The sequence below is a fragment of the Drosophila bipectinata genome, chromosome 2R (genome assembly GCF_030179905.1).
Source record: "Drosophila bipectinata strain 14024-0381.07 chromosome 2R, DbipHiC1v2, whole genome shotgun sequence".
Classification (NCBI taxonomy): domain Eukaryota; kingdom Metazoa; phylum Arthropoda; class Insecta; order Diptera; family Drosophilidae; genus Drosophila; species Drosophila bipectinata.
This window is the reverse complement of record NC_091737.1, coordinates 24,884,750-24,909,743: the sequence shown is the minus strand read 5'-3', so window position 1 is coordinate 24,909,743 and position 24,994 is coordinate 24,884,750. Positions and strand designations below refer to the sequence as shown.

Sequence of the window (24,994 nt, the reverse complement as noted above, 5' to 3'; positions counted from 1 at the left end):
GGGCGTGACCTTAAGGTTTCAGCAACATGAGACTCCAATTGTTGCTGCAACATGCTGCAAGTTTCAAGAGGACTCGGTGTCCTTTTCCACAGACTCCATTCAGTTGTCTTGGAAAAGCCATTCGAACAGGTTGCGCGTCTTCTGGTTTCCGTATATGTTTCGCATCCTTCGGTTTTTGGTTGGGATTTTTTCTAAAACCTGCTTATAGAAGTAAAGAAGTTGGTTTTCTGAAATAAGTTAGTTACTTCATTTCACCTGTAAGTGTTTAAAACTAGTTACATTTTCATAAAACTAAAAATATTTGAAATAATTGAAACTCTGAAACTGATCGTGAAAGTTTATACTTTTAATCTTACTACTCTCGATTGGTTTAGATTTTTCTTTTATTTGTTTAATTTTTCTTTAATAATCAATGCCAAATCATAAGTAATATTACTTTTAATTTAAAATAATTAAAATTTTAAAAGATTAAATCCCCATTTTGAAAAATGCTGCCAATCTGTGAAAACAGTGTTGCAAAGTGCTCGATGTGCTCGCGCTCTCCAGCCAGCAGTCTCTTTCTCCCCCGAAGACCCGCATTCCCCAAGCTAGAAAACGGCGGCGATAGCGGCGTTGGGGCCGCATTTCTCTTTCGCACTTCGATCGAAGCAGACGTGTCTCTCTCCTACCGTGATCGCGTGTTGTTGTTGTTCGTCGTCGTCTTCCTCTTGCCGATCCATCGCATCCGCATATCCACCCACCCCCCACGAGTGATATCTGTGGAATCAAAAGGTATAGCAACACACGGCTGTTTGCCTGCCTGGCTTAGCGTAAATATTAAAAACAAGAAAATAATATAAAAAAGTGTGCTCATTAAGAAACGAATTCGGCTTTGAGAAATCGAAGAAAGCGTGTACTTTGCCACTGCTGTCGTGTCTCTTCCATTCATATTCAGTCCACGCACACACAGGTCCCCCCGCTGGTAGGCCCCAAGGAGCGAGAGAGAGGTCCGGGTAGTAGTAGTCACTGCATGTGTGTGTACAAGAAAGAGATGACCCAGAGCTTATCGCTTCGAAAAGTCGTAAATAATGTTGCCGGGCGGTTTCCAAGTTTCCAACAGCGAGTTGTTGCTGTTGTTGCTTTCCTCTAATCACGATCAGTACAACAATTAGCATTTTTGGAAAAGCGAACGGAACGGAAAGAAAAGAAAAACCCATGACGTGTTGTTTTGGGGGGAAGATTTTCCGAAGCGTTTAGCGTGGATCTGTCAATTGGAACTGTTCGGGTTTCGAAGACAGAAAAACGGTAAACTCCCCACCACTGCCGGTTCACTGAACTCTTCACTCTTCATAAAAAAAAGATCGCATTTTATAAAGAAGAAGAAAGCACAGGTGAAAAAGAAGAATCAGCTCGCCCCCAACAGGTTTTTTGGGGACTGAAGAAGTCCAAAGAGAGCACACAGGAAGAAATTGGGTCACCCTAAGATCGAAGATGTATTCTCCAGTTTTCAGAGATTTTCAGTAAAAGTTTCTCTCAGTGCAGGTGAACCAGAAACGGAGCAGTCTCCTTTGAAGATCGAGAAATGTTAATGCCGATTCCACGTAATTGAGGCTTGACCATTGCCTTTCCATTAGTGAAAGTTTCTCCCCTACATAGTGGCTCTTTATATTTTATTTTTTGTATTTTTCGAGAGTGCCTTTTTTGGAATTTTTTTTGCAAAATCATATCTATTTGTATCTATTTGTGTGGGCCGACCTACGCGTACCGCTTTCAGTCAAAACTTTCATTCGAAGAGGCCTCCACTGGGCACCCACCATCCAGCCATCCAACCATCCGTCCAATTGGAATTTACCCCGCTGGACATTACGCATACGCCACCGTGTACGAGGCCATAAAACGCGCAATAATTTTCGGCTCTGGCTTGCATAATCCCCTCCCCAGCTGCTCGTCGGATGGTCAAAGCTGGCCGGTTGGTCAAAACCAAGCTCCCTACCCCCTCCTCTCCCCTACCTGCTCTGCAATGAATTGCACATTTGCATAATGACTAATTTCTGCTGTTCGCATCCCATTCGCAATCGCAATCGGAGGCGCCCCTCTTTCAATTTTCAATTTCAACTTTACACTGTTGAGCAAAAAAAACAGAAAAAAAAAACAACAAAAAGATGTTATACCTTTCCGGGTAATTGGTTTATTCGATTTTAACACTTAAGGCTTGTGCAACCGATGATTAAGCCGGAGAAGGTGATGATGATGGGGAGCAGGTGGATGGTTCATCATAGACGTGCCTGGCGATATAAAACACGATCACCTCCAGCGGAGGCCACATTGGTGACTTGGTTTAGTTTCGAGTTGGTAAAAGGTATAATCGGAATAAGCTTAAGGGTAAAGTAGGGGTTTTAAACCATATCTCTTGGATCTATGAACATTAATTAAAGGTTCTTCATAAAATGGGCTCCGATTTTAGGGATATATACCGGTTTAAACTAAACTAGCTCTAACAAAGTCTTAGTATTATTAGTAAGTTTATAAGTAAGGGTCTAAAACCCCTCAAATTCCCCATCTTAAATCTGAAAAGAAGCCCTACCCTGCTGACTAGTGTGGAAACACGTTCTGCCTTTTTGCGAAAGTCTCATTTATTTTTCGGTCATCCAGTAATCAAGTTTTCCCATCCCGATCCTCTTCATTTCAGCCATGTTGAAGTCCATTCTCGTTTTGTCGTGCCTCCTGGTGGCCAGCAGCAGCCTCGTCCGCGGCGAGGACCTGAAGGTGGAGGTGATCAGCACCCCGGAGGTGTGCGATCAGAAGTCCAAGAACGGCGACTCCCTCACCATGCACTACACCGGCACCCTCCAGGCCGATGGCAAGAAGTTCGACTCGAGGTGAGTAACCCCCCCCAGTTGTGGTAATAATGCCAGAGTTCAGAGCCCAAAAAATATATATTTAAAGCTGGCGTTTGGATGGGGCATTCTGTAATCTCGTCGCGGAGATTATTCTCCATCCGTTGGGGGATTAAGCCGTGGTGGTGCTGCACGGCATAGGCGGTCAGGCGGTCTGTCGTCAGGGCGGCTCATTGTCGTAAATTAGACGCCAACTGATAAGCGATCTCATTGTTGCATTGTTGCAGCTGCACTTTCCATGAATGAGCCCCCCTTTCTTCTATCGCCACTCCACCCCAAAACCCCAGCTGATTTTTCAAGCTTTTTGTTTCGCTTTTCAGACCTAACATATATGGGAAGTGACGTGGCTCTCTGGGTTTATGGCTTTATTTTTGGGAAGAAATCAGTGAGCTAGCCCGGGGGCAAGGTTAATGGCAGAGGCTTTCATTTAGTTAAGTAAAATATTAAAAGTAATAACTTCCAGCTCATTATTGAAGCTCTGCTGAAGGGGCTACTACAGTTCGAAGGCCGTGTAATCTCCTGAAATTGGTTCCCTATCAGGAGTTGATAACCGAACCTAGATTTAGCTTATCTCTCATAAATAAATAACCAAAAACCCATTTTTGACAGTCTCTCAGTCGTGCTATCTGCTCTACCAAATTCTGATTTAATTTTATGGCCAGAAAATTGTGTTTCACATACAGGAAATGATTTTATAATCCTTCTTTTATGCTAAACTGAAGCAAGAACACTCCACTCACCTGTCACTCACTCCATGTCCTTGGAAAGCATGTCTGCGAAGCACAAATTTGTCCTTTTTCGGGCTGACTTGTCTAGTAGACAATTTTTGGTTGCACACCGAGTGGCAAATTATGTGAAAGTTGTGTCTCCCAGAGACCTCGTCCTGGTCCAGGTCCTGGTTAAAAAGTTTCGCAATTGCTGTTAAATTTAGCGAAGCAAAGTCTCGGGCTGGCCAACTAACTAACTCAATCAGAGTGCGTCCTTTGGCTGCTGGCTTACCACCTGTTGCTGCGGCTTAAATGCCCTCGAACTTCGGGCCAACAAACAAGGCACTTTGCCAGTCAAGTGCAGTCAAGGATGTCGACAGCTCCTCCACCTCAACCCTCAACCTGCTTTATGCTAAAAAGCCATATCTTTCAAGCCGTTTCTGGCCCGAAGCTGAGTTGGTCTTAAGGCCATATGGTTGCAGCGGAAATTAGCTGGCTGAAAGCAGACTCCACCTCCAGGATAATTAAGCTTTTCCCAGCAAAAAATAGAGAGCCAAGGACCTGAGTAATCGGCTGCCTTTGAAGAGGCAGATAGACGGCAAAAAGGATACTTTCGTGCAGCAGACAGGTCCTGCCGATGAGTCGCCCATTGAAATGCCAATCAAAGTGGAAACTGTCCTAAGCACACAGCCGTAAAAGAGCCTCCAATTGCATACGTGCTTAATTGTTATTAAAAAGGATTACAACTCATTCGAGGAGACCCGAAAAAGGGCAATGAGTCGAGTCCTTTACGATTCGGACAATTAAAATTATTTCTCCTCTCCAACTCATCATAACTAATTCAATAATGAAAAGGATGAGCGCTGGATGAGTTCTGTCACGTGCCAGTTGGCTTTTATTTTCATTGTCTCCGAGCCGGAGTGGAGTCCATCAAGTCTACCTGTCATAGCCATGGCCAAGTCACGTGCTGCCACAGTTTGTCAATGGCTGGAGCCTCCCCTCACCTTCGGTTTCTGGTGGCAACAAGTTGAGCTCTACTTTTGACCCGCAGACCTCCATTCGGCGGCATAAATTATTTAGTCCCGGGCCGCTATATTCTAATCAGGTTGACGCGTAACACGAAGACACTCCCGCTGGTGGAGCTACTGGTGGTGGTGCTCCAACCTCTCACCTCTCACCTCTTACCTCCTATGATATATGGAGCTTCTCGGGTGTGCAACATGGTGGTGTCACTCGCTGGGTGAAATTAATTTGTTACTTTAGTTTCCAGTATCTCCCAAAAAAAAGGTGACTCGACTGGTTAAAGTTTCAAGAGAAGAAACCTGAAGAAAGGTCTTCAGTTCCATATAAAGACCCTTTCAAAATTATCCATATTTGGTCTTCCAGGCCACTTCACACCTTTGTGCGACAATTAAAAGCGATATGTAAATTGTTGGGAGAAAGTCTCCTCCAGACAAAGCCAAATGGAGAACCTGTTAGAGCATTGTTTTAATTGATTTATTAGTATTATTTTTAATAGAAAGCACCCCTTTCTTTCTCTCAGTGAAACTATTTTTAAAAAATTTCAACAAAAAGATGAGAAGTCAGTTACCTGAAGGTACCTGCCGCTACCTGGAAGCATCGGGCCATAACTCGCAATGTTGTCGCTTTTCGGCTGTCATGATTTGTGAGCGCCAAGTGGCAGCTCCCGGCCACCCCCTTTCCCTGCCCCAACAACTGCCATTTAATGTCCAAAAGCAAAGTGCGTTTAAAAAACAAAAAGAAAACAGAAGCAGCAACATGGAGTTGCATCAAAGTGAAAGTTGCAACGACAACCTTGAATTGGGGGACAAAGGGGTCTGGTGGTCCGGTGGTCTGGAAGCCTTAAGCTCTGCTTGAATGGCTCGAACCTTGACACCATTGGCTGCAACACAAAAACAACAATAACAACAACATTTATGAAGTGCAACAAAGTGCGGGCCGTGGAGTTGGCCACTAAATCTAAAGCTCATTACCATGTGGAAGCAATCAACTGCCGCTGCTGCAACAGCCGTCTGACTTTTATGGCAGCTCTTGCCTCGAATATACATCTCCGAGTCTCCAAGTCTTCGAGGCAGACACATTTGTAGATAGTTTAAATAATTAATGAGCTTCAACGGTTGCACTTTTTATTTTTTCTCCATTTTTTGGGAGTCGGAACGTGATGCCGTCAGCTGGGGCATAAATTTGCGAGTCCTGCAGGGTACTTGTCTAGGCACTGGGGGAATTTTAAAAGGGTTTTTTGATTTAAAAAATGATTTAAGGGAGGATTGAGATACTTTATTAAGATACTTTTTAGTTAAAAACTAAATAAAATAATTAAAATATCTTAAACTTGAATCAAGGAACTTGATTTCCTGCAGTGTAGGCCTGTAAAGTTGTTCAAAGTTTTGACTTTTTGTGTGAATTGTTCGCACGTTGACCAGACCAGTCCGCCGGGCGGAGGTCCTGCCGGAGTGCTTGTCCTTGGTGGTGCACGTTAATCGCAACTTGTCGCCCCAAAAGGGGTGGTGGATACCCTGCAAGGTGTAGGAATTGTGGTTGCATATTTGATTTTATAACTTTTCTTGGCCGGACACATAAAACGAGGTCATCAAGGGGGCCCAAAAGGATTCAATTTGATTGGATTGAATGTGTCTGAAGTCGTCCAGTGACGTGGTATGATTTTGGGTGGCGCAACCCCCCGTCCAGGACACCACCCACCATCCACCGCCCACCACCCGTGGTGCGGAATCACGTAGGATGGCAAACGGATGTTTGGGCGCCCATTCAGTTGCATTTTAAATTTTGCGATGCGTTGGGACCTGGCTCGCAATTCGCAGATACAGATACAGATTCGAATCGGGATTCAGATACAAAATAAACAGCAAAAAATGGGAAAAAAAAGAGTAGCAGGCACCAGTGGAAGAATGAAATCGAAACTTATTAAATATTTAGGGAGTGGATGAATGAGTTTACATTTCTCGCTCGACTTTATGATAATGTGCTGGCCATAAAAGTTCCCAAAAAAGCCAGAATGTGTGCTCCAGCCACCTCTCCGGGGACTAGGCTGGAAAAACCGCTTGCAAATCGCCCGCAAGACGCGTTGCAAAATATCTGCGTTTTCTGTTTGACTTTTTGGTAAAAACAGAATTGCATAACCGACTGCACCGGTAGCTTGTTTGTCCACCTGCGAGTGGATTCAGGTATCACCTCGGCTGCCAGCTGACCTTTTGTTTGAGCTTCTCGGTAATTCGTAAATATTTGAACACCTTGGTGGGACAAACAGGACACGGAGAACACGGAAGTCCGGGTCTGGAGTGGGTCTGGGATGGGTCTGGAGTGGGTCGGGAGTGGGGCTGCTGCTGACTGAAACAATCAACACGTTTAAACGATTTATTAATTTATTTATGATACGTTTTTAAACGGTTCTCGATTAAAGTTCTGGGGATTAAACGGGTAAGGCTTTAATTGGAAAGAAAGGTAGGCCAGGTTTCTTCCCTTAAGACCCAGAATCGCATAAATTAGCGGGTTTGAGGAGCAAAGTACTTGAGGGATAAAGGCTGCCACATAGATCTATAAAATGTTTCGCATACGAGTACGATTACTAGATATTCATGGAAAATAATGCAATAATAAAAATTCAGAGCCAGCGCCACAGCCAGAGACAAAGACAAGAAGCCCAAGGTGTCTTGGATTTGGCGAGTAATCCCCGGAACACACACATGGGGATGACGATACAGGAAGATACAAATTTTGTACGCTTTTTTATTTCATCAGGAGATTTGCACTTGAGCGAAAGCCAGCCGTGTCGGCGGTGGGCGAGGCGGTCTTGGCGGCGGAGACGACGACACTTTGGTTCCGCTCCGGAGCCACACTTAACCGCCATCTATTTCCCTTTTTTTCTGCTGGAGACCACATCGGTTGGGTGGATTATTCAGCGGCAATCCGCATGCCACTTGTGCCACCGCGCATTGCCACTTGCCCCATCATCATCGTCATGAGCCCGGGACTCCAAACTCGAAACAGGAATTTGAAACAACAGGCAGCGCATGTAAAAATGTAGAAATGTTTGCAAAATGCCCAGGAGATGCGCATAAAATATTTAACAGACAGGGGCCGCTGGCACTCGACTAGCTGGGGAGCAGAACTTTCCCCCCAGCCCTCGGTGGGGTCTGGGTGGGGTCTTGTTAATCATTTGTTTGCCCTTCCGCTCCTACAAGTGCAACAATCTGTCTCTCCAGATCCCCGCCAGCCAGGCCTAGCAAAGTTTAAAGAAACATTGGCCCCGCACCGCTTAAAAAAGCAACTTTCTCAAGAAACAACAATAATAATATAATGACGAGAGAAGGGAAACTTTTCCGGCAGTCAGGAGCAGGCCCAGGCGACACATTTCAATTGCCAAGTTGGGATCTCTGGAGGTCCGTAGGGCGGGATCGAAGTTTAAGGTACTTTAGCCCTTAAGAACTGGCGGGAACTAGGGCTATATTAAGGACTTTAAACAGAGGATTAGGGGCCTTATTAACTTAAGGTTTTAATAGAAATATTTTTGTTAAAAAACAAGAACCCACTTAAAAACTGTATTAATCTTTTATATCTTTACAATGTTATCTTATAAGTTATAACATTTATTGGTGAAATATCCGCCCCTTGATTTAAAATTCCATGAAAAGCACTCTATAGAACAAAGCCTGGCAATGATGACCCATAAAACCCACTTTACAATGTGTTTATGTTTTTATTTTGGACCCGCCCCCAACCCGTGCCACCCCCCGGGGCTGCTGCGAATCCTATATATCATAATCATCATCAAATGCCTAATTCAGCCTGCAACTGTGCCACATCATACATCAAGCTCAAGGCGCGACATTCTCATGCATACCTGAGCAGGCCTCCTCCTTCCTGTCTCCGGAGACGGGATCCTCCTTTCCGCTTAAAAAATTAAAGTAAATTCGCTTAGCAAGGCCATCAAATAAATAATTTTTATAGACTCGCAAAAAAAAAGACAGAAGAGTCATAAAGAAATGATGAATTGTTCGGGTTTCAAGGGGGTGGCTGGTGGGTGGGTTGGAGGAATGCTGGCTTGGGGGATTCCCCAGCGACACCTGTAAGCACTTCAAACTTTGCGGCCAACATGGTTCATCTTTTTTCCCGTTTTTTGCAGCTTCGACCGCGACCAGCCCTTCACATTCCAGTTGGGAGCCGGCCAGGTGATTAAGGGCTGGGACCAGGGCCTCCTCAACATGTGCGTGGGTAAGTACCCCAAAGTTGTCCACTACGAGAGTCCACCCTTCTAATTGGATTTTGTTCTGCCCTCGAACCAGGTGAGAAGCGCAAGCTGACCATTCCCCCCCAGCTGGGCTATGGAGATCAGGGCGCCGGCAACGTGATCCCGCCCAAGGCCACCCTCCTGTTCGACGTGGAGCTGATCAACATCGGCAACGCCCCGCCCACCACCAACGTCTTCAAGGAGATCGACGAGAACGCCGACAAGCAGCTGAGTCGCGAAGAGGTAATCGTCTATGTATGGATCGCACTTTTGTTATATATCTCCTCCTCCCTCTCTTCACTGAAATATCCGTTGGGTCAAGGGTCAAACTACTAAAAGCTATACCTTCCTCTCTAGAGATAGTATCCTCGTAAGGATTAGACTAAAAGCTTATTGTCCTTGCAGGTCAGCGAATACCTGAAGAAACAGATGACCGCCGTCGAGGGCCAGGACTCGGACGAGCTGAAGAACATGCTGGCCGAGAACGACAAGCTGGTGGAGGAGATCTTCCAGCACGAGGACAAGGACAAGAACGGCTTCATCTCGCACGACGAGTTCTCCGGGCCGAAGCACGACGAGCTGTAGGCTCCTGGCGAGGCAGGGCCTGGCGGGAAGGGACACGAGTGCTTAAGTTATATGAAACACAAAAATAAATATATACACACTAAGAAATATATAGAAGATCAGATGAGTGCGACTGATGCGTTTCGATGTCATTTTGTATATAGATCCAGAAACATTCGACCCATTCGAGGTTCTACAGAGTCGGAGTCCCTAGTTCTAGAAATCGGTTCTAGACGTAGCTTAAATTATATACAATCTGAGCGAGAATGAACATCTTTTTTATATACATTTATAGGTTGTTATATTCAAGTTGTGACTAATTTGTGCTTGGCGTTCATATCATATTTTATAAAAAACAAGAAACACACGACAAAGTCAATTGGAAACTTTGGAGTTCAATAAAGAATACACCTAACTTAACATTATTGGGAATTATTTCTCCAAAAGGAAACGAAGTTCGATCAACAGTTTTATATAGTTTGTTATTCATATATATAGTATAGTATAGCAGCATATACAGATTAGTATATATACTCGAATGGTAAATGTGTAAAGCATATTAAAGAACATCACATACAAATATTAATATATATTTAGGGCTTGGATCGTATTTTTCTTTTTACTTTCAATGAAAACTCAAATCGATTAAAGGAGAAGGATTGCAACAGAGGCGGAGAGGAGGTCGTAGAAATGTAGAGACAAAATAATAAAACCAACCAGGAGCTACTTAAATATATACACAGTTAACGGGCCATCCAACAACATAACTATCTAGTCCACCGCACATCCCATTCCAGGTTCCAGGGATTGGTCAGCTTTGTTCGTTTCCGAGCACAGAGTTGCTAGAGATTCCGCTGGAACTCGACGTCCAGCGGGAGAATTGCACTACGAGGGCTTAAGATCAGGCGTTCAGTATGTGGAAGACCAGCTCGAGGACGATCGGGTCCTGAATGCCCGACGACTCGCCGTGGAGGGTGGCTATCAAGTGATTGTCCAGGGCGTTCATGTACAGCGGCGCCAGCTTGGAGCCCCGGGCCCCGGCCTCATAGCCGACCTTTAAAGAGGGAACTTTAGTCTTTTCGCTTTTTTGTGGAGGAGGCACTTACGTTCTCCTGGTCGAGCGTGGCCCTGAGACCGATCTTGGTGATGCCAGCCGCTGCCAGCAGGTCGAGGAACGGCAGCAGGGCCATCGAAGCGCTGCGGGCCAGTTGCTCGGCGATCCGGGTGATGTCCGCGTAGTTGCCGCCATTCGTGGCATACCAGTCCTCGCACTAGAATCAGAGATTATTAGAAAATTCCAAAGGCTTCCAAGAGAGAACCCACCTTCACCATGTAGATGTCACTCAGGCGGATGGTGTAGTTGGTATTGGAATAGTTAAAGCTGGCATGGACACGCATGCTCGAGATGCCGTCCATGGGTTGGTCATCAATGGGCGACTTGACTCTGGAATGAGAGGAGCTCAGATAAGCCAGTAAGAAACCATAGAGGCAGTTCCTACCCCACGTTGATGTCCCGGTTGTTGTCCACCCACTTGATGCTCACAATCTCACTCTGGTCGTCGGTGGCGTCGATGGGCCCGCAGACTATGTCGATGTCCGCCTGGTTCCTCAGCGCCGTGCGCACTTCCTCCATCTTGGCCGGCATTATCTGGACCATCAGGCCGTCCTCCACAATGCTACACTTCCCGGACAGCCCGCTGGTGCTCTTGAGGGCTTCGTTCAGGACAAAGAAGCTCGCCCCCGTGATCTTCCTGGGCTGGCCCTGTATGTTGATGGCCTGCGTGGAGTAGGCGTACATCTCGGACCGGTCGTCGTTGATGTTCTGCATGCAGACCAGGTGCCCGTCGGCCACCTTCGAGAAGTTGCCGGCAAAGGCCAGGATGTGGTCGCTGGCGTTGTTGATAGCCTTGATCACCTCCTGATGCCGGTACTTGGGTATCACCACCGTCGTCTGCCGGTCCTCCATGTGGATGTACAGTCCTCGAATGGAGGGCAGCGAGTACGTATAGTTTCGGAAATCCACCAGGAAGTTGATGATAGTTTGGGCTATCTCCCCGTAGACCGACTCCCTGCCCCGCACCGAGATCAGGGGACAGGGATAGTACCTGTACTGGGCCCCCAGGCGCAGGATTAGGCGCAGGGGCAGCACCTTGGCCCAGGGCACCTCGTGCCGGTGAATGAGCACTCCCACCAGGTAGGGGCTGTCCGGGACTATCACGCCCTGCAGGCACTGGTACGTCGGCCGGAAAAAGATGAAGCCTCCGTGCTCCCGCGAGCCCAGAAAGTTGGCATTCCGCGGACTGGTGAAATCCAGTTCGTGGGTGTTCGAAGGGGCGCTCTCCGCCTCCGCGTACAGCTCGTACAGGTGCTGGAATATGTCGCGCGGCACACCAGCCTCCTTATCAGCCGAGTCCCCGGCCCCCGGAGCCTTTATCTCCAGCAGAATGATGAGCTCATCGCTGCCCGTGTGATGCAGACCCGAGGTTGTGAAGTTCAACACCCAGCGATTCATGCAGCAGCTCACTGTGGGATTGGGGGGATTACTAGTTAGGAAGAATCTTACGGTAGAATCCACAAGGAAGAATCTTACTATTCACAATCTTGACCAGCACATAGAAGTTGTTCTTCACAATGAACTTGAGCGTCTCGTTCTGTAGTCTCTCGAGGAGCGAGCCATCGTTCCGCACAACCTTGTAGTCCACCTCGCCGTCCTTGAGGGTCACACAAATGGGGGGCAGACCGTTCTCCTCCGGCGGCAGGTAGCAGCCCTGGGAGTCGGCGTTGGGCGGCAGCTTGCGACTGCGCGCCGGTTCCGCCTTGCGACGCGGCGACGTCTGGGCCTGGGGCTGGCTTGAAGCCCTAGCTGCTGCAACGAAAACATTAACTTCAAACTCAGATCCATAAGCCTAATCCTTACCACTTGGCGTCTCGGTGGCGGAGAGCGTAGCTGCTGCGGCACTCGGGGGTATGGAGCCGCGGAATAGCTGCGCCACCAGGCCCATGGTGGTGCCCATATCAATACTGCGCGGTGGCTCTTCGGTCGCCGGGGTGGGCGGCTTCTGGTTCGACCCGGAACCGCTCCTCGACAGACCCCGCCTCGCCTGCTTGGCCTCGCCCCACTGCTGCTCCATGGTGCTGGCCAGTTCGCTGCCGGGCGCTATGCCGTCGCTGAACATGACACTCTTGCGCTTCCGGGCGCCCTTCTTCCCGTCCGAACTCGACGAGTTCGAGGAGCTGCCGTCGGTCTTCTTCAGCACACCCACCGGCACGATGACGCTGGGGGGTGGGGCACCGGGCGTGGCGGCCACCTGTCGATGAGGCGGTATTGTGGAGCAGTACTCCATGGGGTTGTTGGGGTTCGGGGATCGCATGGGCGTGGGCGGCAGAACCGATCCAGCAGCTGCTCCCGACGCGGATCCCGTGGCCTGTCTCTCCGACAGAATCATGTAGCATTGCACGCAGACCCGGGACTCCGGCTCGTTGGCGAACTCCAGGCGGAACTTCTGGGAGCAGCACACGGAGCACAACACCTTCCCGCAGGCGCGGCAATGGTGGCGCCTCTTGATCATCGTGAACTTCTGCTGGCACTGCATGCACTGCCCAGCCATGTTGTCCGGCACCCAGATGGGCGGCACCTTCCCCAGGTTGGCGTGCGGATCACTGTAGCCCACTGCTTCGTAGATGGGGCTCTCCTCGTCATCCTCGCCGGGCACCACTCCCGGCTCTGGCACCACGCCTGGCTGGGACTCGTCTGGGGGGTTATCTTGCGTCTCCTCCTGGGAGGGAGTCAGTTGGCTTGTCTGGCAACCGTTCAAATCCAGGGTTTGAGGTCGTTGCGGACGTGTTTCTTGGGTTTCGAGTGCTTCAGCGGCCAGGCTGGCTTCTTCTTGGGGTTCCCTCTCCCCAGGCTGGCCCCGTGCCTCATCGTCATCGTCCAGCTTCCGGCCCGACAGCGAGTCCGACTCGGTGCTGCTGAAACTGGAGGCTATGTCGTCGCCCATAGCGGTGACTGGCGTTGCCTCCGGCTGCTTCAGATCCGCGAACTCAACGGTGGAGGCCTGCGAGAAGTTGTCCACGTTCATCGGGTCGTTGGATGTGGTCTCCTGCTCATCGGACAGAATGCGCACCGACTCCTCCTCTGTCACCGGCGAAGCAGAGGGCGACTTTTCCTCTTCGGGCATTTCCTGGTCCTCCATGGGCTGCGGATCGTCGGCATCTATTTCCTGCAACATGCTGTCCAGCTCAGTGTCCGAGATGTCGTCCATTGTGGAGCAGAAGGTGATGGGTTGACTGGGCCGGGGCTGCTGCTCCTGCTGGTCTGCATCCTCCGCCTCAGGCTCAAGTTCCAGCTGCGGTTCGATCTTTTCTTGAGGAGTTACTTCGGGAGCAATGTGTTTCTGAGGGAATAGAATAGATAGTCATCAAGTACTTCCATAAATGACCCAAAACTCACAGCAATCGGTGCAGGGATCTCCAAGCCATTGGTCATCTCCGTTTCGGGTTCGTTACTAGGCGAACTGTCCTCCGATAGCTGCTGCCCTTGGATAGAGGATGGCGGGGTGTCCTCCACCAAATGGGACTGCGATTCTGTACCAGACTTGGTAATGGAAATGGACGAAAGACCAGCTGCCAGTTCTTCCACATTCTCCCTTTCGGGCTCCTGTTTGGTTGGATTCTGTGTGGGTTCCGGATCCTTCGAAGGATCCTCGGGGACCTTAGCCCGATCCTCAATCACCTCCGTTTCCGCCTCCTCTTTGGGTTGTTCACTGGGGAGTTCATTCTCCGGCGGCGATGATAGCTCCTCCGAGTGGCTGCCGTTGCTCACGGGCGATGGTCCCGAGGAGAAAGTGGAGCAGGACGACGTGGTCAGCGATTCCGAGGAGGAAACAATGGCGTCGTTATTGGATTTCGAGCGCTCCTCGCTGAACTTGTTGAGATCGTCCTCGTGTTCTGCCTGCCAATCATAGCTGGGCAGATGGGCATCCACCTCGAGAGACTTTACGTTATTTCTGTAGTCGTCCAGGCTGTTGAAGACCTGGGAGACCCCCACGAAGCTTTTGCCACCCCCGGAGCTCGAAGATCCCACAGTTCCGGACGCTGTTGTGCCTGCCCCAGCGCCTCCACCGTTGGAGGCCACATTCGAGGCACTTGCTCCGTCGCCCGAATGACGGGCTGGAGCTGCCGCTGTCGCCGCTGCAGCTGCACTTCTGCTCAACTGTTCATCGGCAGCGATGCGTAGTTCCAGGTTGTCCAGAACCTGGTCAATGTCCACCAAATCCATGGCCGCTCACTCAGCTAAAAATACACGGAAAAAGGGCTCCCATTAGCTCCCCATATTTGAAATCGAAATTTTCCACAACAATGGAAAACCAGAAGAAACGCAAAAAGAAAACGACGAAAAAACGAACAAAAAAAAACAAATTGGAGTCTTGTGATTTGCTAATTTCCCAGACTTTCAATACACTCGCAAATTACTTTAATTACTAGCCCTCTTAGTACCTGTAAGTTAGCACCTCGGAAGCCCCCCAATTACCTTATTTACTTTAGTTTTTTGGCCAATTTGTTAATCCCGAGACAAAAAACATTGTAAAACGGAAAGTGACTAAAAATTACCGTGAAAACAGGGCTGCAGAGTCGGTTAGCAGGTGCAGTGTTGACCAACACTAATTTTCGGTATTTTAATGGTATTTTTTGCTTCTATCTAATAGAACTCCATCAAATTACCTTAATTAGTCTGTCCTACTATACAAAACATTAAAATAAGTAATAATTAAATTTAAATAAACTAATTAATTAAAGATATCGATATTTTGTATCGATAGTTGCAACTACCTACCACTGTGTTGTACCGAGTTTATTCGAAATCCAACAATCGGACGGAACGGTCATATTTTTGGGGGATTTTGCTCGTTTCGTGTCTGTTTTGCCACTCGAGTGTAAAGAAATTTTTCCGTTTCCACACGCAGCGGTGCGTCGGGAAATTCGCGGCGCCGAAGTGAATAAATTTTATACAAAATATTAAAGGTGTGCAATATACAAAAATTAACAAAAAAAAAATCGCACCAAAACAACGCGAAGAGGAAGAGGCAGCAGCAGGCGAAGCATAAGAGAAAAAGGCACATAAAGAAGCCGCCATAGCCGCATGTGTGCGACGGAGACGGACGAGAGTGTGGGACAGGGAGACAGCGAGAGCGAATAGTGTGGTGGTAGTGGTGGGCGGTTGTTTTTTTTATTTTTTTCGGATTCGGACTCATTGAGAAATCGAATGCCTTTTTAAATGCAAATGTGGGGAGCAAAAACAAGAAAGAAGAGACGTTAAATATTGCAACTTCCAAATCCGCGTTGCTGGAGAATTGATTTATTTATAGTAAATTCATTCAGCCAATTGCAACCCACACAAGCGCAACCCACACACATGTAAAGAGACACTCACACACACACAGACAGACACCTTTAGTTGCGCTCTTCTCTTTTGTTTTTGTCGTTGTAGTTTTTGTTCTCTCTGCGTAAACGTTTTGTTTACTTCCCCCCCTCGCCCACATCCCTTCCTTTGATTTAGCCGCGCGCGCATTGGATTAAGTTAGTGAGTGTTTAATGTTTAATTACTGCCCCCCGCTCGTTTCGCTCTCCCTCTCCCTCACCGACTCTCTTCGATAACCCCTCGCACTTCGAAATGTTCTCAAATGCCACAAGCAGGCGATCAAGTGTTTTCCAAAGTGCCAGCTAATATTAATCGATGATATTGTGTGCCTTCATTCATTCAATTCTTGCAGTGCAGAAACCAGTTCTAGAATCAAGAGTGTGTGTATGCAAAGCCAAGAGCTACATGTGCTGCCGCCCAGTCCCACATTAGAATCCATAAACAAAACTGGAAGCCATTTAGAGCCGCCACTGCAGCCACTCCATCGACAGGAAAGCACCTCGACAGCCACGCGGAAAATGAAACCAAAGCAGAAGACTTCAGCTCTAACGCTGCCGCTGGCGACGGGCAACCTCATGCTCCTCGCCATGCTGATGGGTCTTCTGGTGGCCTCCATCCAAGCCATCGATCAGGTGAGTCCCACACGGATAGCTTCCATGCTAAACACGATTTTTATTTTAGTTACATTACACGTTAATTGCAACACCTCAGCCCTTTGGTTTATTGGCTCACGTACCACATTATCGACACAGCTGCCACTGCCACTGCAACTGCAACTTCAACAATTGGGGGAAGCACACCAATTGAATTGTGATTTAATCAGGAACCCCAAACTTCCTTCACCCAGTTTCATAGTCCGTGCACCTTAGTTGTTTTTGCGGTTTGCGGTCTCGTCTTGTTGCTGCCTCATTGTGTTGCACAAATTTCGGCCAGACGAGACTCCGGAGTGATTCCAAACTAATCAATGCAAGGCATTGCACTCGATGCAATTTGTGGCAGCCAGATAATGAAGAGCTGGCGCTGCTCGATGTCGGTGCCGATGTCGATGTCTCCAGAGTTCCAGTCCGTTGTTGTAGACATTAGACATTAAAACCGTCTGCATTGCGAACGCATAAATATGGCAACAAAATAAACATCCATACATACACATGCCACATGCCACATGCCCCACACTGTAGAAACACTCTGAAATAGCAAAAGGCCGCTCTGTGGCTCCTCAAATAAGGCTGCAAATCTGAAATTGGTCATCAAGTCCAGCTCGCATCGAGGTTGTCAGTTGAACCCCATTAGTGATGAGTGATGAGAGATGAGTGCCGCCAGCGCCGCAAATAGAGAACGGAATTCGGAGTCCAGTGCCAGTGCCTCTATCTGAGGCACTCTATCTGGAATTGATCGTCTGGTTAATTGAAAGAAAGAACCTTCCTCCGAGTATTCCAAATTGTTTTATTTTATTCTGGTATTTGTGGCTTTAATTAGAGTATCTTGGCTAACAGACTTGAAGCCGAAAATGCTGGCCAGGTTAGAGATCCAGGGCTGCGAGAGCTCATCTCTGGCTGGGTTTCAGCTTCTGGCCATGTTGATCTTTGCCATCGGCGGCCGATGGTCTCCAGCCAAAGCATCCGGCTGTTGCCAATTTCGATGACTGTGTTTTTGTCTCCTTCACGGCTGTTCCCTGTTTGTTTGTTTGTTTGCTTTCGCTGGTGTGTGACTTATTGGCCCGAAAAATTTCTACACACACACACACACCCATGCACCCATAAATAGTACGATGGCCTTTTACCCCACCTCCCCCCTCCACTCTCGATAATCTTGTTTTTGCCATTCCGTCCATCGTCCGTCCTGCTTTTGGTGTTTGTCACTTGTTTTGGCCAAAATTGGCATTCGCTCTTGGTGCTGCTTCTGTTTTGCGGTTATCCATCCACTCTTTACCCCCACTTTCCTCCCATGCTTCGCCATCTTTATAGTTCCTTCCCCCAGTCGCCGAAAACAATTTCAGAACGTGCTCAGAACCCTGATGAGAACACTCGAAATAAAAGTGTTGGAAAGTGGCATAAAGCAAGCATTTAAGAAAAGTGTTGATAAAGGGAAATTAATACAACAATAAGTGCTGGATAACAAAACTATATCTATTATTTTATTAAAAATTTAAAATAAAAAAACAATATTTTCTTAAAATGTATCTCAGATACTCAGACTTCTATAGCGATATATCTATGTATGTATATGTTGAGAGCAATGTGATTGTTGCAAGTGCCACACTCTTCTTGCCTTCCTTCCCTTCCTTCCCCTCTTGACTCATTTACAAATTTTGCCTTCATTAGCATTATAGCCATGTTTGGCTGGAATGGGATATCGGTTCGTTGCATCCTCACCTGAAAGGTGTCAATCCCTATATGCCGAGCCTCCTTTGACTCGGTTTCGCCCTCCTCCTTTCAATCCATTTCCCTCCCCTGCCCTTGCCACTGCCCCTGACTGCCGACTGCCTGCTGTTTGTGTTTATTTTCTTGGTTTTCTTGGAATATTCGATTCATTGGCAGCCGGCGACAGACACCCAGACACAGACACGGAGATAAGGTTCTCCCGATACGGTCTCGGCTGTATCGGGTTTTACCATTCGATCAGTTCGATGGATCTACCTAAATACGCGACACTTCCTTGAACTTGGTCTTACGGTTTAATGATATGCTCGATTTATGACAGTAGCTGATTCCAGAAAAGGTTGATAAAATTGTTTTATTGTGAAACACGATGGTGATGCAGTTTAGAGGAGATATTATTATAGGTTTTTGCCATGTCGGGATTTTAATTACGATTTCTATTCACATTCCAGGTTCCATCTTTGCCACCCATTTCCATTCAATCACTGTTCCCTGTCTTACCTTCAGATGGGGTCTATCTTCCTCTCCTTTCCCCGCATATGCGGTTTACAATTATTATTCACGTGTGGCTTGTCTTGCTCATTTGTCTCTTTTCATTTACATTGTTGTTGTAATGCACTTGTGATTGCTCATGCTCTTGCCGTCCCCCTTACTCTCGTCGCACCTTGTTTTTACCTCCATACACGGAGAATAATATTCAGTAATCAGTAAAGAATTCTTGGAATGTTTTCTTTTCTCAGTAATTCCCACTTGCGGTGTTATTTTTACGGCTGGGTCAAAAGGTTATCAATGATAACATTATTATTTTTGCAAAGGTCAAAGGAGCTCACAAGTAGTCTAGAAAAATACGGCATTACTGCCGTAATCTAAGTTCAATTAAAAATCCCCACCACAAGTAATCTGCGCCATTTGCTAATTAAGCTGGTTCCAGCCAGATCAGATGGAAAGAGAGCGCCAAAGAGCCAACGGAAGAGAGGGTAATTGGGGGAGGACCATCTAGATTGGCACGTGCAATTTACATAACTGTAACCAACGAATTTCCATCAATTACACAATTATTTGTATAAAAAATAAATTTAATTAAAATAATAACCGAGGGTTCACCGCAAATAAATCAGAAGCAAAAACATTTGCTACATAATTGAGCAAGAGCGGGGAAAAGAGAGCAGAACGATGTAAAGAGAGTGCGTTGTAAATTGTAAATGAAGCAAACGCAATGAGGAGGAAGAGGAAGAAGCTGAAACCAGCAGCAGGCCCAGCATAAAAACTGTTTGTCTGTGTTTGTGGTTGTGTGTGTGTGTGTTTGCGTGTAGGCAGCAGACAACATCGAAGAAGAAGAAACAGAAACCTCTGGGTTCGAACTCCGGCCAAGAAGTTGCTTTACACTGGGCCACAAAGTTAATGGCATTGAAAGGGTACACATGGTAGTTATTCTTATCTTTCTAGTTTACTTAATATTAAGCGTAATTGATAAGAAATTTTAGCATGTGTTTTAATTAGGCGTTGAGTTAATAAAAATTATTTTAAAAGGAGAAAGATTGTATTAAAATGGAAATATTTCCAAGAAATAATTCGGTTTTCATGAGAAATGGTTTAAATTTAATTACTTCAGGAAAGAAGTAATATTTTTGTGTTTAATAATGGAATTTTAAGTTTGATAAGAAAACAGGATAAAATCTGTATTTAAAATAGTTAGTTAATGACTAACTAAACTTCCCCTTTAAGCCTAAAACCAACTCTGTGGTGGCCAGTGTCCTGGGTGGGCACTCTCGCGACCTCGTCTTGAGTCTTCGGGTTGGGTCTCTTGGCCCGTATGACGGGTACGGCTCTGCCTGCAGCCTGCAGACTCTGTCTCTTGAAGATTTCTGTTTCTGCTGAGGCGGCATTTACGACCGGGTACGAGAACGTGTGTGCTGTGAGCCGTCTGCTGGCTGGGTGAGGTAAACATCGCAAACAGACGAACACTGTCTCATTAATAAATACACACAGATACACAACATACACACAGATACACATAGGCCGGCAGCGTCGCGACCCAAAGACAGACAACAACACTGGCCGCCTTCGCCCGCCCCCGTGAACGAGGGAAAGAGAGCCAGCGGAAGATAGAAGGGTGTACAAGGTGGCAGAGGGAGATGGGCAATGTCAATAAACATGCGTTGTTGCCGCATTTCATTGTTGGTACTGCTGATGCGCTGTTGATGTTTTTGTTGCTGTTGCTTCTGCTGTGTTTCATATGTTCGACTTGGTCTTGTTTCATTTTGCGGTTAACTTGTGTGTGTGTGTGCCGTATGCGGTGAGCCCCATCTTGTTCCTTTTTCCTTTTCCTCCCACCCCTCCCACTCTCGTGATAACTCTTTCCCTTTCTGGCGGCACTCTCTTTCCCCACATGAGGTATCTCTGCATTCCCCCACGCGCATCTTCTTCTTCTTCCGCTGAACGCTGTAATATGCGTGCCGTGCCTGGCCGTGTTGTTTTATTGGATTTTACAATTTTGTTTTCATTTTTATTGGCCTTTTTGTGTGTCCCACTGTTGCTGATTTGGTTGGCCTCTTTGTTGTATATTTTGTATACCCTTTGCTGCGATGGCATTACCCATTCAAAGGAAAAACGCCACGTTTTAAGAAATCATGCAAGGTACTCTGCGCAATTCAAAGGATAAATGCCACATTTGAGGAAATCGTAAGCTCCTTCCTTCTTAGATAATTAGCTATTATTATCCTTTTATTCAGTTTCTCTTAGAAGAGTATTTGGAAATTCACTCTCGTATGCCCTTTTGTGGGGTCATGTGGCGCACTCTTCGTTTTGATAATTCGCAGTTGATTTGTTTACCTCGTTTTTTGTGTTTATTTTGGGGCCAACCGCCCCGCCCCGCCTTTTTCAGTTTTTAATTGCGAAAAATAACATGGAAGACGTGCCAATCCCGATTTCAGGCTACTCCCCCATTTCCCTCCCCCCTGCCCCCCTTTTTTTGCCTTTACATTTCATTGACGCAAATCGCGCGAAAAATATTCTGTTGATTTCTTTAGCTTCCTCTCTGGATCCATGTATTTTATTATTTTTTTCTCTCTCCACTTTGTTTTTGTATATGGCGCGTATTTCCTGTCTAGTTTTTTTTTCCAATGCCGGGTTCTGTTTTTTCTCTGGCTCTGACTTTTCACTGGGAGCTTTGCTTTTTGTGTGTTTGTTTGCATATCATTAACACGGAAAATTCAAGCCAGCCAGAAAAGTGTTTGAAAAAGAGTTAACGGCTACCGCCCACGCAAAAAATTCAAACGACAACCGGGCCAAGTTAGCTGGCCCTTTCCCTCCTTTGTGTCTCTTTCTCGCCCACTTCCTCCACCCCTCACGCCGCCCAGTTCACCCACGCGCTCTGCATACTTTCATAATTTCTCTTCTCCTTCCGCCGCCTGTTTGATGTTGTCGATGAGTTTCCAATAAACTTTTACGCATTCCTGGCGGCTGCTCATTTCCAGTTCCCTTCAAAAGACCACTTCACCTCTCACCCTGCCACATAGTTGCCCCTCACCTTTGGCCATTGGCCCTATACTCTTTGAAAAATGGATGATTACAGAAAAACTAACGAGAAACAGAGTCACTTTGTACATTTCACTAGAGAGAGTACTTTCTTTTAAAGAGGCTTAAAGAAGTGTATATTTATGGATAATCGATCCACTTTTCGTTTAAGGTACTCCGCTTAAGAATCTGATGGATATTGGCAAAGATATGGCCATCCCAGTGGGCCATATAGTCCATCCATGCATTTTTCATAATTTTGAAGGGGACCCCCTGAAAATTTGACAAAAAATCGAAAAAATATTTTGTTGCCAGATTTTGATGCAGATTCATGGATAATCAATATACTTTTCGTTTAAGGTACTCCGCTTAAGAATCTGATGGATATTGGCCAAGATATAGATATCACAGTGAGCCGTATTGTCCACCCCATGCATTTTTCAGAACTTTGAAGGGGACCCCCTAGAAAATGTAACAAAAAGTCGAAAAAATATTTTGTTCCTAGATTTTGATGCAGATCGACGGAGAATCGATCCACTTTTCGTTTAAGGTACTCCTCTGAAGAATCGGATGAATATTGGCCAAGATATGGCCATCGCCGTGCGCCATATTCTCCACCCATGCATTTTTCAGAATTTTGAAGGGGACCCCCAGAACATTTGACAAAAAATCGAAAAAATATTTTGTTCCTAGATTTTGATGCAGACCGACGGAGAATTGATTCACTTTTCGTTTAAGGTACTCCTCTGAAGAATCGGATGAATATTGGCCAAGATATGGCCATCGCCGTGCGCCATATAGTCCATCCATGCATTTTTCAGAACTTTGAAGGGGACCCCCTAGAAAATGTAACAAAAAGTCGAAAAAATATTTTGTTCCTAGATTTTGATGCAGATCGACGGAGAATCGATCCACTTTTCGTTTAAGGTACTCCTGTGAAGAATCGGATGAATATTGGCCAAGATATGGCCATCGCCGTGCGCCATATAGTCCATCCATGCATTTTTCAGAACTTTGAAGGGGACCCCCTAGAAAATGTAACAAAAAGTCGAAAAAATATTTTGTTCCTAGATTTTGATGCAGATCGACGGAGAATCGATCCACTTTTCGTTTAAGGTACTCCTGTGAAGAATCGGATGAATATTGGCCAAGATATGGCCATCGCCGTGCGCCATATAGTCCATCCATGCATTTTTCAGAACTTTGAAGGGGACCCCCTAGAAAATGTAGCAAAAAGTCGAAAAAATATTTTGTTCCTATATTTTGATGCAGATCCATGGAGAATCAATATACTTTTCGTTTAAGGTACTCCCTTGAATAATCGGATGAATATTGGCCAAGATATGGCCATCGCCGTGCGCCATATAGTCCATCCATGCATTTTTCAGAATTTTGAAGGGGACCCCCTAGAAAATTTGACAAAAAATCGAAAAAATATTTTGTTCCTAGATTTTGATGCAGATCGACGGAGAATTGATATACTTTTCGTTTAAGGTACTCCGATTTGGAATCGTATAAGTTCTGGGAAAGATATAGCCACTAATGGGGCCATCTTAAGATTTCCATGCATTTGAAGACTCTTTCGAAGGAGACACCGCGGAAAACTCGGTGAAATCCTCTCCAATAATTGGAATATTTACATTTTTAGAGTCTCCGAAGGTCGTATATCATATTCTGCGCCGCTGTAGCTGTTTGTTGAACCATTTTCCAGAGGCATTGTGTGTTGTTTGTTGTGGAACGCCCACGCGATGGCCACAAAACCAACGCAAATTCTTGCACACACACACCGCAGCGGCGTAAACGAGTCAAAGGGCGGTGGGCCGAGGGGGAGGGGCCGAAACAAACACATACATATGCAGATTTGTTTATAGGCTTTGGAGAAATGGAAATATTTCAGAAAATGTATTCATACCTTCCATTCAGACTCTGTACGCAATTTGGCAATTAAGCATTAGTTTCAACACTAAAATTCTTTATTATGGTTGTATTTATGGAAATATTCGGTAATTAGGGATTTGGGAATATTTCAGGTATTTCGTTTGTGTATTTTTGTAACGAATTTCTATTAACTGGAACATTAACTGAAACATTTTATAGTCTTAGGTTGGGGCCATCCTGCCCCCCTTTAGTGGGCGGCGGGGAGCTTCAGTTCCTGGCTCATTTAAAGCATGGTGATAAGAATTATTCCCTCGATTATTGTTATATATTAAGTATCACCAATTGACGCCATAAATAAGCTGGCGAACAAAGACCGAATCGCGATTCGAAGAGGGTGTCTCCGATAATCGCCGAACTCGGGTCACCAGGGTCACTACTCGCCTAGTGATTAGCGAAATTGTTACTTCAACTTGATGGCAAAACAAAATTTTAAAAAGTGTACTAATGAGACTCCAAATGAGATCATTGCTATTCGTTCCGACACCCAATTGTATTTTTTAAAAAGAGACAGCTACAAAGAAAGCTCGCGATTCTGCAATAATCCAGAAAGCTTTCCTGCTGAGTTGCGGTTTTCAATCTCAAATTTGCGTAATAAACACAATTCTGTTATAATTTTAAAGCAGATAGTCCCCGCTTTCTGGGAATCAGTTCTGGGGATTCCAGCTAAATGCCAAGCCCTCCCAAAGTGCCTGGACAGGCTCACACATGGAGCGTTAGGGTGGCCAAGTACGCATTACACCCCACAAGTTGCAGCTGAAGTTGCGGCAACAGATTGCAGGCTCCCGAAAAGTTTCCTACCCATCCTACCCGGCCATCTCCTGACCCTCTTCCGACCTGACAGCTGGCCTGGTCTTTGATTTTTGGCTTTGCAGTTTATTGACACGACTCGAGTTTCAAGTGTCCCGAAGTCCAGAGGAGCAGCTGCTGATAGCCGGCAAATGTTTCGCATTTGGGGTCATTGAAACAGAGACAAAAAAAGAAGAAAAACCTAAAAAGATTGTCTCAGTCAAGTGCAGGCACTTGGACATCCCACAAAGTGCATCTCTGTATCTGTATCTGGAAATGATTACTTTAATGAATATTAACTCGGTTGGAAAATATTATGTGAGAAAATGGCCTAATTTGAATTGAATAATAGCCTTTAAATATTCATCAAACTTGACTAAAAAGTCAATTTTAGTCACTAATTATGAATAGTCAGTGTTTAAATATATTCTATTTTTCAATTGTAAATAGTTTGCGTTTTATGATTTAATAATTATTGCATAAATTACACATTCCACTGAGTTTGCTTAGCTCCCAAATGGAGTAAAATTTTTGAAAATATT

The 24,994-nt window shown here is 46.0% G+C and overlaps 3 protein-coding genes across 8 annotated transcripts in view; 2 read left to right on the top strand and 1 right to left on the bottom strand.

The window, feature by feature from the left end:
• The first annotated feature begins 635 nt into the window (after positions 1-635).
• Fkbp14 (peptidyl-prolyl cis-trans isomerase Fkb14) lies at positions 636-9,833 on the top strand. 2 transcript variants are annotated; one of them, XM_017231641.3, is made up of 5 exons: positions 636-771; positions 2,669-2,858; positions 8,745-8,833; positions 8,905-9,092; positions 9,255-9,833. In XM_017231641.3, exons 2-5 carry the CDS (start codon positions 2,671-2,673, stop codon positions 9,432-9,434), a joined length of 645 nt encoding a protein of 214 aa, XP_017087130.1. In that variant the 5' UTR covers positions 636-771; positions 2,669-2,670; the 3' UTR covers positions 9,435-9,833. The 2 variants fall into 2 exon arrangements, with proteins under 2 accessions (XP_017087130.1, XP_017087129.1); XM_017231640.3 differs by having other exon boundaries at positions 8,905-9,104.
• A 41-nt stretch (positions 9,834-9,874) lies between these two features.
• On the bottom strand, positions 9,875-15,030 carry Sara (Smad anchor for receptor activation). Of its 3 annotated transcripts, none has more exons than XM_070277967.1 (8): positions 14,947-15,030; positions 13,867-14,708; positions 12,331-13,810; positions 12,004-12,279; positions 10,913-11,936; positions 10,737-10,857; positions 10,520-10,684; positions 9,875-10,467 (listed from the first exon to the last, which is right to left on the bottom strand). In XM_070277967.1, exons 2-8 carry the CDS (start codon positions 14,692-14,694, stop codon positions 10,315-10,317), a joined length of 4,047 nt encoding a protein of 1,348 aa, XP_070134068.1. In that variant the 5' UTR covers positions 14,695-14,708; positions 14,947-15,030; the 3' UTR covers positions 9,875-10,314. The 3 variants fall into 3 exon arrangements, with proteins under 3 accessions (XP_070134068.1, XP_017087113.2, XP_070134069.1); XM_017231624.3 differs by having other exon boundaries at positions 12,004-12,276; XM_070277968.1 differs by lacking the exon at positions 14,947-15,030 and adding an exon at positions 14,913-14,929.
• Positions 15,031-15,271: 241 nt separating this feature from the next.
• Sdc (Syndecan) overlaps positions 15,272-24,994 on the top strand; it is an 88,348-nt gene continuing 78,625 nt past the window's right edge. For all 3 annotated transcript variants that reach the window (XM_017231647.3, XM_017231646.3, XM_070279256.1), the window contains exons 1-2: positions 15,272-15,437; positions 16,187-16,466. In XM_017231647.3, the coding sequence (XP_017087136.2) occupies positions 16,221-16,466 (246 nt within the window). In that variant the 5' untranslated portion in view covers positions 15,272-15,437; positions 16,187-16,220. The remainder of the gene's footprint in view (positions 15,438-16,186; positions 16,467-24,994) is intronic.